This window comes from Strix uralensis, chromosome 5 (genome assembly GCF_047716275.1).
Source record: "Strix uralensis isolate ZFMK-TIS-50842 chromosome 5, bStrUra1, whole genome shotgun sequence".
NCBI lineage: Eukaryota > Metazoa > Chordata > Aves > Strigiformes > Strigidae > Strix > Strix uralensis.
In genome coordinates this window covers 54,488,196-54,501,382 of record NC_133976.1, presented here as the reverse complement: position 1 = coordinate 54,501,382, position 13,187 = coordinate 54,488,196, and the positions used below count along the sequence as shown (strand labels likewise).

General features: G+C 40.3%; 1 protein-coding gene across 5 annotated transcripts in view; it reads right to left on the bottom strand.

The window, feature by feature from the left end:
* Positions 1-13,187, bottom strand: part of ANO4 (anoctamin 4) — a 220,123-nt gene that overhangs the window by 36,451 nt on the left and 170,485 nt on the right. For all 5 annotated transcript variants that reach the window (XM_074870850.1, XM_074870851.1, XM_074870852.1 and 2 more), the window contains 2 exons: positions 12,840-12,900; positions 5,164-5,246 (listed from right to left, as the gene is read on the bottom strand). In XM_074870850.1, coding sequence (XP_074726951.1) covers positions 5,164-5,246; positions 12,840-12,900 — 144 coding nt within the window. The remainder of the gene's footprint in view (positions 1-5,163; positions 5,247-12,839; positions 12,901-13,187) is intronic.

Below are 13,187 nucleotides of genomic sequence, written 5' to 3'. Positions count from 1 at the left end.
CTCATTCTCTCAAATTTTGAAGGCACTTTCTCAATACAGTTAATTTCCAAATTCAAGCAGCAACCTGGTAATGTGGTATTAAAAAATTCTGAGGCATGTATGCTCAGCTGCAACACCTGTGTAAATAATTACATGCTTGAGGGAACCAGGCCTACATTAACTATATACAAAGGCTAAACATGTTTCTGTGGAGGCAGCGTAACACCTTGCTCTTATTCTACCTTGCTCAAGCTGTTCCTGCCATATCAGGGCCGAAGGCTGCTGTGCAGACCATAATTTAGCAAGTAGTATTCCTGTATGCCCAGGGACATGCAAAAGAACAGAGTGTAATAGCATTGAAGCAGGGCTCTTGAGAATTGCACCCTGTAGATTGTGCAAGGGCTCTGCCAGCTGACTTACTGAGTCATATACAGGAAACCCTTTCTTCTCTGCAGCTCTCTCTAAGCCAAGGTTTGATTATCTTTTACAATCTGCACTATAAGGAAGTCCTTATCATATCCATCTGTCCAGGAATCTAGGTATCTTCTACGATTTCCAGTCAATTTGGATAATAAAAATGTTATTTTTACAGATACCTCTCCACACAAAACTGAAACCCTGGCATGAACCTTACCATACCTGTTTAAAGACACCCAACAATGCTGAGCACAGCTTGGGGCAGGAAGTGAACAGTACTGTATCTGGCTGAGGTTAACGATATAAAGTGACACCAAAGAAAAAGAAAAAAGTATGCTGTAAATAGCAACAGAAGCCATATTTCAGCTGGGAGTGCCAGGAACTGTGCACAGTTGGCTTCTTGTTGCACACCCAGACAAGACTCAATTACTCTCCATGTCTCCCACTCTGCACCTTATTTACAAGAAAAGAATATCTAGATATGCAGGGTTGAAAGAACCAGAACACATTCAGCCCATGTCCCCACGCTGGGGGACCTGGACACTGCAGGGGCTGCTGTATGCCTTCCTTAGGTGAAAATCTAAAATGGTGAGGAATTAACAAGGTTGCATATCTGAACAAATTTAGTTGTCCTTCCCATCATCTTCATTCTTTCATTTCTTTGTCACTTCATTTAGAACAGAAAAGTGATAATGAAGTGATAGGAAGCCTTATAAACATGGGTTTTTTTCAATCTATTGTTGGTAGGAATTAATAAATTTCCCTCTGTAGCAAAACCTTATTTTTCAATTTGACAATGAAAATTAAATCAAGCAAAAGCTAGACATGGCAGATAATGTTAATAAAAATAACAATCTTCATTATCAAAGCTTGTGACTTAAAACGGTAATTAGAACTCTTTAATTGATTTCTTTGAAATAGCTAATAAAAGAAATTGGCTGATTTTGCCCAGTGATAACTGAATGGAATGTAGAGAGGAAATTTAGTTAGCAATGATTTTATTAGAAAGCAGTAGCTTTAGGAGTAAAATTTTCACCTTATGGAGACAAAATTCTCACTGACATCTCACTGACATGTACAACTTCACAAACAAACTCCACAGGAAGTGTCTTTTTCAATTTACACAGAACAGACCACTCTCCTTTGTTCCTGCTTCTTAAACATGGATCATTCAAATTCTTTACTCACAGGAGAAACCACACTGATTTGTGGAGTATCAAATGTGGATTAAGGTGCACTGCCTTAGGCCAGATCTTTCTGTACTAGAAGAGCTACTCTAAATTTCTTTGTGAAATATATCCTTTTATTTCAGGAGGTTTCTGAGTCCTTCAAAAGGTGAATTCTTGCAGGAGTCCTATCCTTTCTAGTCCAATGATATATTGTCCTCTATAGCCCAGATGTAGAAAAGGGATTTGTAAAAGATTGAAAATCTGAATCTTGACCATTGGGACAATGATAGCACCCCCAGAAGTAAGTGTATTTCAAAGCCCGTGGTCTGCAGGTCATCCTGCTTGCAGTGGATGGCAATGGCAAAGTGAAGAAGTGGACTCTGAACCACAGAACAAGGAAATAGTCTCAACGCTTTTTCACCTGGGACACCTTCTTTCAAACTGTGACTGTCTCAGGGGCAAAGTCCTGCAAAGAACCCCAGTACCAGTGGAAAAGTGCAGTATTTGATACTCAAGAAGAGGAGGCAGTGGTCCATAGAGCTGACCTTAAAGCAAGAACATGCTTGAGTTGTGCAGTAGGTACGGGAACTGGCAGCTATATCATCTTCAGAGAAGACACCTCTGGGAGGCAATCAGCTCCCACTCTTGGGAACTGATGCCTCAAATGCTGAGATACTGACGCTGTGATGACTGGTCACATAAATCTTTGAGAAGCAGCCAGTTGAGTTCTTATTGGCATCTTTAACCTCTAATTTGAGAGAGAAAGGTACCGTCTGGCACACTGCTTCTGAAAAGAGTGCTACCGCCTGCTGCAGAGACTTATAAAACTCCCTCTAGAACTGAAAGAAGGTGCAACGAATAGCTCTGGAGCAGGTACACTCACCACTGCCCCAGGGCACCTGACTGAGATCTTGTTGACAGAGCTCATTGGAAAAAGCCTGGTGTGAGAATAAAAGATCAGCTGACCATCAGCAGGGAGCAGGTATCCCCTAAAAATTACTGACATGCATATGTCATCTTGCAGGCCAGACTGAAATAATCTGCCAGTAGAATATAAGCATCTCTTATAAAAAATAATGTTATTTGATAGGCATCATAAAATAAACACATTGTATTTCTGAGGATAGTTTCTACTACCAGAAGCTCTTTCAGGCTTTCTGACTGGAAGAGGAAAAATCTAGCAACTCTACTCTTTTCTGTCTTTTCAAGGTTTATTCCAGCTAAAGGCTTAATTGCATAGGCATGGTAATGCTCTTTCAAAAAAGCTCAGAAAGCAGAGAGCAAATCTTCCATGGGAATGCTTTCCTCCAGGCTCTGCAAGAGGACATGCACTGGCAGCAATAGCAGCGAGGCTGTAAGTGGAGTTTGGGGATGTGCATGAAGAGGTTAAATGGACATGGAGCTGTTGTGCTCACACTTGAGCAAAAGACTCCTCCAAGCATTACCACAGCAGCCAGAAATCACTTGGTATTATTACACGGAAAGAAGAAAAACAAAAAGCAAAGCATCACTTAAGGACAACTTTGCCAGGAAATTCAATATTTGCAGATAAACTGGTAATAGAAGATTCAGGTGGAAGGCTTTATAAATCAGCATAATCCCAAATCCAGGTAGGTTAAACTGTGAAAGTTGCAGATATGTAACATCCTGAACTATAAACACCTGCAAGACCAGGCCTCCTGGGAAAAAAACATAAAAAGGGAGTCATATTGTACTTGTTTGTGTATTTTGTTAAAGGCTCCTTCTCACTCTGGGGACACTGAGCTATAATCCTGACTTGGAAATTGCAGTTTGGTACATCCATCTTTTACCTTAGCTGTCAGAAGCAAGTAGTGGCTTTTTTGCAACTAGCCATGAGGGAACATGATCACTGCAGGTCAATCCTGACCAATATCTGAACCTCAGGCAGGACTATCTTAGTGTGGTCTCTCTGTGAGTCATCAGCATTGCCCAGAGCAGGCTGCTAATCTCAGGAGAGTTAAATCAGCATCAGAGTATTTTCTAAATATGTGACAACAGTCCTGAAGTATCACCAAGAAGTGACAGCATATGTGCACAATTAATGATGTTCCTGTTGCTATAAAGAAACCAATTTCCAGTTGTCTAAATTATTACATTTTATGTTCTTGGATTATTTTCTTAGCCTTTTAGCATTTTAAAAAAATCCTACCAGCAAATGAGCAACTGTACTATTTCATGGCATCATTGAACTACATTGTCCCATAGATACAAAAATCCCATAGCTCAGAAGTCTGTTTTTCTGCTGGCAAGATTAATGAAAAAGAAATTCCTCCACAGAGGCAGCAATATAGAAGTTCAGCTGCACTGAGACCACTGTAGCAGCCTTTTACAGTCCCTCCAAGAGCTTCAGGACAGTCTCTGGAGAGGAAGGAAAGCAGACTCCGTGGACACTTGTATGTCCAAATCCCACTCAAGCAGCACTTTTTCTGTCATACCCACTGAATCTTGCTTTTCTCCTGCATCAAAAAGCTTCTAATTCCACTTAGATCTCAACTCTCAGTCCCAAAAGCATGCTGTGCCTTTCTGGTAACCGCCACAGAAAAAGGTTAAGGCTATTTTTTGCTGTTTAGTTTCCTCCCTAATGGGATTTCCTCTACCAACAGGGGATGAAATAAGTCCTTTTTGTTGGTTCATCTCCCTCAGTCTCTCCGCAGCACTGTATACTTAGGTAACCAGCACCTGAACATTCAGAAGCTGGTACAAGCCTCACAAGGCTTTCTCTCCATCAATATTCTTAGTGGCTATCTAAAAGAATGGATAAAAGCTCATCTGACAAAATTCATGGTACCCTGGTGTAGGAGTCTGGGCCGCACTGGGAGAAAGTTAGTGCAGACAGAAGAATGCAAGGACGAAGACAAGGCCAGCAAAATAAGGCTGGCAAAAACACACAAGATAGCAGATAAGTGAGAAACACCTGTGGTCAGCAAAAGCACACAAGTCTGAGCAAAACAGGGTATGAGATAAGGGAGTTTTGGCAAGTTTTGGGCTTTACGTGCTAATTGCAATTAACCAATGCAAATGCTTGTAGAGGCGCGTGAACAGCGCGTGTAGATGACCTGTAGCCTATTAGAGATAGGTGAGTGCGTGTACGGAACTTAGTAGAGTATAAATGTAACCAGAAAAGGAATAGAAGATATAACAATAACTATAATAAAAAAGATGGACGACCTGATCATCACATTGGTGTTGCGTCGTTTCTGTTCCCGCATGGAGAAATAAGGACCCCGGCTAATGGTGACCCCGACACCCTGGGCTGTCAAGAATTTCCTTGGATTCAAAAGAAAAATTTGTTTGTTTTCCCCAAAATGCATTTTTTTTCCTTTGATCTCCCGCAACGACAGCCACTGATATGTTGAAATTAATTCAGATTTACAAAGGTGTGAAAAGAGAGGACAGTTTGGCCTGGGGAAAGTTTCTTTGCACTCCAGAGGAAATATCTGAGGAGAAAAATGCTTATTTACTAGTTTATGAAGATTTAACGAATGAATTGAAAATAAATCCAAAAGAAAAACATACTTACAACTTTAACCAAATATTTTTGTATTAAAGATTAAGGAGTACATCTTTTTATACAAACCTCTTCTTCTTCCCAGTCTATCAAGTCCCAGTCATAAGCAATCACTGCTCGCCGTCTTTTCCAAAACTCCAGAAAAACAGTTGCTGGAGCAAATAGAAAAAAAAAAAAATTGTTTTTAAGTCAAGAAAATGTTAACAACTATTACAGAACTGTTGAATGAAGCTGTTACATTATTTTCATTGCTTTGCATAAATGGGTTCCTTTGAACAGCAAATCATGCTGATGATCAAAACTGCTTTCAAAAAGCATTGCTTTCTAAGGATTACTTTGCTTGCTTCATGTATGCTTGAGGCTTTAGAGATTTCATTTAGTGCTAAATGAGAATGTTTAATTTCTGACCAACAAAGGGAGGACTCTCAAAGAATAAAATTGTTCTTGTGAGTCATCATTACTAGATATAGCAGATTTCTGATGAAGCTAAAGATTTCTTGGGGCTATTGTAGATAAAGCAGTAACTTTCCCTCTTGGAAAGCCATTTACAATACACCGAAACCAGAACCCAGAGGAAGCACATTCCAGTGCATGTGCAAATGTACTACTGAGGAAATTGGAACTTTTGCCTTACACCTTTCTAATCCAGACCATTTCTTTGACACTACATGATTGTGTGTGTATGTGGTATGGCATTAACCATATTATCTGACAGTATGGCATTAACCAGTTATCTGACAGTTAAACATTCTGTGCTGTACAGCAGTTATCGACAGAGTTCAAGATAGTATAATATGCCTGTACATGACTGCTTTCATTTTGTGATGGAAAGAACAATCAAGGAAGCACTCAGTCATCAAATAATATGCTTGTATTCTGGAGATTAATACTGAACCTGTTTATGGTTACAGCACTGGCATCAGTTTGGTGAAAGTGAATTTTTAGCCAGTAAGAATTATTATATTTTAATGTATTAGCCAATGCAGCTAAAATATGCTTAGAAAATGAACACTGTGAGCAGATAAGGTAAGATATCAAAAGTGTATTTGAGGAGGCAGCTATTTGGTTTGAAGGCATTTTCACATATCATGTCATCCTTTCTCTGAAAGCTGGAGTTATGTTACATCAAGTAACCAGCTGCTTTAATTTAATCCAATAAAAAAAGTCAATTCAGTCTTCTGAGTTTAATGTTTCTATGACTTTTTGTAATAAATGCAGTATGATTGGTTGGGATCAGCAAAACTACTAAATGCTAATGAGGCTCCACTGCTGCTGAACCACCACATTGTTCATTCCTTGACTTGACTTCTGGTGGAGCTGCTTCTCTCCTATCAGCTAATATTGAATTATTTTGTACAGGCTAAACAAGTAGCCCTGCACTTTTTGGAGACCTGGAAGAAGCAAGCCTGATTGATTACTCTGTTTCCATTCCAAAAAGCATCTGGAAGCATGACTTGAGTGGGTGTATGAGTCCGCAGGCATGAACCTCTCAGATATGTCTGTGCTGAACTGTACTTCTTTACTTTCTTGTTTTTCACACACCTGGAGTGAGGAATCCGTACATATTATATTTAGTATATTTAGCACCTGTCAGAGTAAATATGTGTAGTTCCCAAAGCTTCTTTAGAAAACTATTTTCAAATCATTAAGTAGCAAATAGGAAGATCTGCACAGTGATGTTTTAGCTTTTATTGTGTTACGCTTTTCTCCCTCTATCCAGGTCAGTATGCACTTTTCCCTTACTAGATACTTTAAAATGTGCTATAACCATCTTTGATTGATTCACTGTACTACTGAGATCTTCTAAAAAGTACTTCATTTTGAAATTTCTCTGCTTCTTTTCTAGTCAAGTAATCACTAATATCCTATATCACACTTCAGCATTCTTTTCTGACTTTGACAGCTTAACAGGACACCGTTGTACTTATTGTTCGCTCATTTTCCAATTGGTATGTTTAAACCAGATGCTGACAATTCTCCAAAACGCCTGCTTGAAATTTTGAATTTCTCATTGGCCTTAACTCCCAAGTCTTTTGCTAGCTTTTTCTATACTATGCTTGCCCTGCTTCAGAGCTCAACCTTGCAGCTCAGTCCTCAACAACCACTTGTACAAACAGTTGTCTTAATATCGTTTCCTCAGATGCTTTTGAAACAAGTTGTGATCTTATTTAGTAATGCAAATGGCTTCTCACAGCAAATAGCTTAATCTTGACCTTCTCTCAGAAATCCTTTCCCTGTTGTATTTCAGACCACCATTTAATACATCCATCATGGAGCAGATCCTCCTGGAAATGACACTAGAGCACACGGAAAATAAGGTGACTGATGATAGCCAACATGGCTTCACCGAGGGCAAATCATGCCTGACAAATTTGGTGGCCTTCTACGATGGGGTTACAGCATTGGTGGATAAGGGAAGAGCAACTGACATCATCTACCTCAACTTGTGCAAAGCATTTGACATTGTCCTGTACAACATCCTTGTCTCTAAATTGGAGAGACATGGATTTGACAGATGGACCACTCTCTGGATAAGGAATTGGCTGGATGGTTGCACTCAAAGAGTTGCAGTCAATGGCTCAACATCCAAGTGGAGAGCAGTGACAAGTGGCATTCCTAAGGGGTTGGTATTGGAACCAATGCTGTTTAAAAACTTTGTTGGCAACATGAACAGTGGCATTGAGTGCATCCTCAGCAAGTTTGCTGATGACACCAACCCATGTGGTGTGATCAACACGCTGGAGGGAAGGGATGCCATCCAGAGGGACCTTGACAGTCTTGAGAGGTGGGCCTGTGCAAACCTCATGAAGTTCAACAAGGCCAAGTACAAGGTCCTGCACATGTGTTGGGGCAATCCCAAGTGCAAATACAGGATGGGAGATGAGTAGATTGAGAACAGCCCTGTAGAGAGAACTTGGGGGTATTAGTGGATGGAAAACTGACTATGAGCCAGCAATGTGTGCTTGCAGCCCAGAAAGCCAACTGTATCCTGGGCTGCATCAAGAGAAGTGTGGCCAGCAGGTCGAGGGAGGGGATGCTCCCCCTCTACTCTACTCTATTCTTGTGAGATCCCATCTGGAGTACTGCATTCAGCTCTGGGGCCTCCAACATAAGAAGGACATGGACAGGCTCAAGCAGGTCCAGAGGAGGGTTATGAAGATGACCAGGCAGATGGAGCGCCTCCCTTATGAGGACAGGCTGAGAGAGTTGGAGTTGTTCAGCCTGGAGAAGAGAAGGCTCCAGGGAGACCTTATAGTGGTCTTTCAGTACTTAAAAGGGGCCTACAGAAATGATGGTGAGGGACTCTTTATCCAGGGAATGTAGTGATAGGATGAGGGGTAATGGTCTTGAACTGGAAGAGGGTAGATTTAGATTAGATATGAGGAAGAAATTCTTTACTGTGAGGGTGGAACAGGTTGCCCAGAGAAGTTGTGGCTGGCCCCTCCCTGGAAGTGTTCAAGGCCAGGTTGGACAGGACTTTGAGCAACCTGGTCTAGTGGAAGCTGTCCCTCCCCAAGGCAGGGGGGTTGGACTAGATGGTCTTTAAGGTCCCTTCCAACCCAAACCAGTATATGATTCTATGATATGATTCTATGATACTGACTTCTGTATATATGCTATATACCAGGAATATTGCTGAAGAACCTCCTTAAATTCTGTCTCCTCAGAGAGCAGATCAATGTGAATGTTTTATGCTAGAGGTAAGGTTTGTAGAAAAGCAATCTCTTTTATTAGACTAACTGATATATTTAGAAAAAAAGTTTTATGTTGGCATTTCTTATTGGTTGAAAAAAGTGTTAAATTCTTCATGCCAGACATTTTTACCCTCCTAACTTTGCCTTTCAGCAAGTGTTCTAAAGCTACTTCCTTTATCAAAGGGAACATGCTGCTTGGCAGACGAGAAGAAATTTTGAAAAGGACTTTTCTTGTGTGACTTAGTCCCCCAAAGATATGCAGAGACAAGAGAAACTACCATCAGTCCACCTTGTCTCTATCAAAGCATTAGAAATTATAAATAGCTGGACTCTCCTGTTGGACAGTTACAGAACTTTGCTACAGAGCTTCAGGAAACGTCTAGACAGTGACATCTTTGCACTAGTTTTCCCCAGTACTTGAATTGGAAAAGCAAAAGCTACAATTCCATCTGCTTTTACAGCAACATGCTGGGAGTCAACTGATTATCAAATTCACCTAGATTTTTTCTGAGAATGACTTTTTTCTGCATTTAAATGTCAACATTTATTTAGAATGAACATCTTTCTCTCCTTTTCTGTCTTTGGTAAGAATTCAATTCAGACAGTGAAAAGAGAGGAGTTTTTCCTAGAAATGGGATCTATCTTTTCATCAGGCTTGACATATGTCAAGGCATGCATAAAGGGCAAAGTGTGTTTCCCTCTAGCACAGAAAGACAAAAAGTTCTACTGCTAGCCTCTTTTTGAAAGCTTTGAACATCTGGAAAATATCATCAAGACTAGAGATTCTCAAAAGGAAAAATTCTTTTCCAGCTTCTGAGATGATGACATCTCAGTGAGCATCAACAACAATCTGTTTACCAATAAAAAAAATATTCGTGTTTATAGGGACTTACTGTTTCCTATAAACCACAGAGATTCATAGCTTCAATCCTTTTGAAAGGGCTTTTCATTTCAACAGAAGCTCCAATACAGAAAAGGTTACACAAACTACCAGTGAATTACTTCAGTGTACCGAAGGGAGACTATCTTCTGTCCTTTCCAGCATCAGTTTAAAATGAAAGTTATCTTAAGTCTTATGACTTCTGGGTATACCTTAGCAAGTATCTTTTTTTTTTTTTCCTATTGTATCAATTACTTTTACTTCTTACATGGATTTTTTCTCAAACTGGGCAAAAATACAATAAGTGAGGTGGTGGGTCAATATACTTTTTGAAGAAAAGTGCGTTTCTATTCCAGTATCTCCTGGAGCACTTGACAATTCCAACCTTACTTTGATGGGACCCACATATCCCACAGTGAAGCATTATAAAAGATGGGTCTCTGCTTCAGAGTCCTACAGACAGGGTCACTGCTGTTCCACAAATCAAGCAGCCCATACTGATATTTGTTGTCGTAATTCCGCTCCCTAGCCTGGCCACTGCAGTTTGCTCATCATTTGGAGAAGCATTTTATTTCTATTTAAAAACTGAGCAACCTGCTATGTCCATCAATTAAAGATGTCTTCAGTAAAAGGAGGAAACAACCATACAGATCACCTCTTCATGGAAAGCCCAACCTGACCATACCTGGTTTTGAAAACCCTAAGCAAGTGATTGAGGCTTCTCCCTCAAGACGGGAGTTCACTACTGGATATAAAGACAGTGAAGAAGGTACTTCAGATAATAAGACAGTGGCTAAGTTCAGGCTAAAGAAGTAACAGAATTCTACCTGTCTTTTTTTTTGTTTTCATTCTCCTTTTTTAAAAGCACTGCCATCATTATTTTATATGCTAGTGTCTGTCAAACTGGATCATCTAGAAGGCTGAACTTTTCACAGCCAATTTGTCATGCACTTGCCAGTTGTTAAATGCTGACAGAAAAAACATTTCCACAATCAAACTGCTATCACTGTTTCTTCTCTTCCCTTAAGATTTACTGAGATGATGGTAATGCCTGCAGCTGCCAATAGACCTACTGCAGACTGAAAATCCATTTAAGACAGGCAGTAAGCCAACTCATAAATATAGTACCAGAAAATTGCTGGGAAAGCTTGGCTTTCCTTGTTCTAATGCTGCTTTATCCCTAACTGTATGGAGAATATCTCCACAGTCTCACTGTTGTCTCAGCAAAGTCTTATTTAAGAAACTACAGTTTGGGTGAAGTCATAGGATTGCTCCATTTCCCAAATCATTAACCCACACTCACAACCTCATTCCTGTTGCAGCCCCTACATCCCTCTTGGCGGCAAGCTCACAAGCACAGTGTAAACCAACAAAGGTGGTGGGGAAAGCTCTCACCCCAGCCACTGTCCTATACTCTCTTCTCCACTAGCCAAATCATCCAGAGGGCAGCATTTATCTTTCTGTGGGATGAGGTGATGGAGATGCATGGATGGTGCATTTTCCAGTCCTGGCAGGCTGGGAGGGGGATATCCCCAGAGGGAATTTGGTCTGGTAATCTGACAATGATGCTGAAGGAGGGGAAGGAAGGAGAGGCTAACCAAAGTGAGGTGCAGCTCCTGTCAACTAGGGACAGGAAAGTGAGAGGACCTACATTTTGGAGGCAGGCATGTTCAGCAACCACAAGGCGGGACCAGGCATGGTTACCTGAATGAGGGACTGCTTTTCCTACAGCCCTGGTGCAGTGCTGTGAGCACAGCTGTTGCCTGAAAGCAGTGTTACTCTTAAGGAGGAACAAAAGCACTGGTGCAAAAAGCTGCACTCCAAAGACATGCTCACCAGCAGTTAGGAACAGTGACATAAATGTTCAGCAATGTTAACACATAAATTTTCCTAGCTGAGATGAAGTCCCTGCCTCCAAACTGTCTTGAAAATCCTCAATTTCAGTGAGCACATAGAGAAAGAGTTTGGAAAAGCTGAGTAAACATATAAAAAAATCTTTAAGGCTTAGAAATTTTTGGTGATTCTCAGCTCTGGTGCAGTTCTAAAACAAAGCTGAAATACCAAGGAGAAACATAAAACCTGTACGATCTGTGGATTTTTTCCTTAACGTAATTTGTGATATTTTAATATCATCAACATTACATGAAATGGCATGAATAGGCTTGATTGGTATTTGACCTAATTTAATTACTTAACTAAGACAAAACCATACTTTTGGAGGAAGGAACTGAGACAGACTGGTAGGCTAATTTATGTTGTCCTGATGGCTCCAATTTTGCCTCCTGGGTATCTCTTGTGGCTCAGTAAAGGCATTTGCAGTTTAAAACAGAGATTATAAGAATTACTTGGACACCTTTCCAAAGTTGTTGGAGATGTGTAAGAAGAGGAGAACAATGGCTAAATCAGGATAGATCAAGCACCTGGCGCTCTGAGATGGATGACATTTTTGAGGCACCTCAGTGAGCCATTTTCTAAAAGTGTCAACCTTCTCTCAGAACGCCATGGTAGCAGCTAAGAGCCTGGGCATGCTCAGGGCATGTTTGAAAGACTTTTTGTGCTGCCAGAAATTATTGTTTCCTCTTGCCTTCAATTCTGCCTACAAGACCACAGTAGGAAAAATAGTTGAGCCAGAAATAGAATTGTCCTATTGGCAAAATTCAGCCTCCATGGCAACAGTTAGACCACTCTCGGATCAATTTGTCATTCAACTAAATCTTCCATTTTTTTTCATCAGTTTTGCTTCAATTAAAACCAGCTTACATGTATTTAAGCTTTACAGACTTTCTTCAAGGTGGGAAAAACAATACATTAATTCATTTTAGTACAGACACTGAACTGACCTGCCTTAGCTAAGAGAATCCCTGAACAGTAACAGAGAAAAGACCTCAGTGCCAACAGATTGAAAAACAATTACAAAACCCCCCAGAATATAAATATCTACATAGACACTACATACTGTATTCATGTTTTTGTTTTAATTAAAATTATTATCACATAAAAACCTGATTTCAACCACTTCCATCTTCTTTTTGCAGAAACAGAGAAGAACCAAGCCTATATTGTTTTTCTCAGTGTCTAAAAAAAAAGTGTGCTGGAAATTACAAAGGCCTATGTTGCATCACAATCTTTAAGGAAAAGATTGTGCAATTAATATCAAACCAAAAACTTACCCCACACCGCCATGAAAACAGCAAAAAAGACAGTAGCTCCATTGTCAAAAAGGTGGGTTACCTGAGGGATATATTAATAGTGTGATCAATTTATGACAATAAGGCGTTATTTTCTATTTTCACCTAATGACATTAATGTGATTGTGAGTGCAGCTGGCCTGACAATACTGAGGATCCTTCCCTTGATGTGTGAAATGCACTTGCCAATAGAGGACTATTTGCCAGCCTGGCCTGGGACTGACCCTTGCCAACACCAGGTGTGAGCATCATTTCAGACTCAAAGCATTCATTTTATGGAGCCGTGTACAAAGGATGGATCGTAAGATAAAGGCTGATGCCAAGGACACT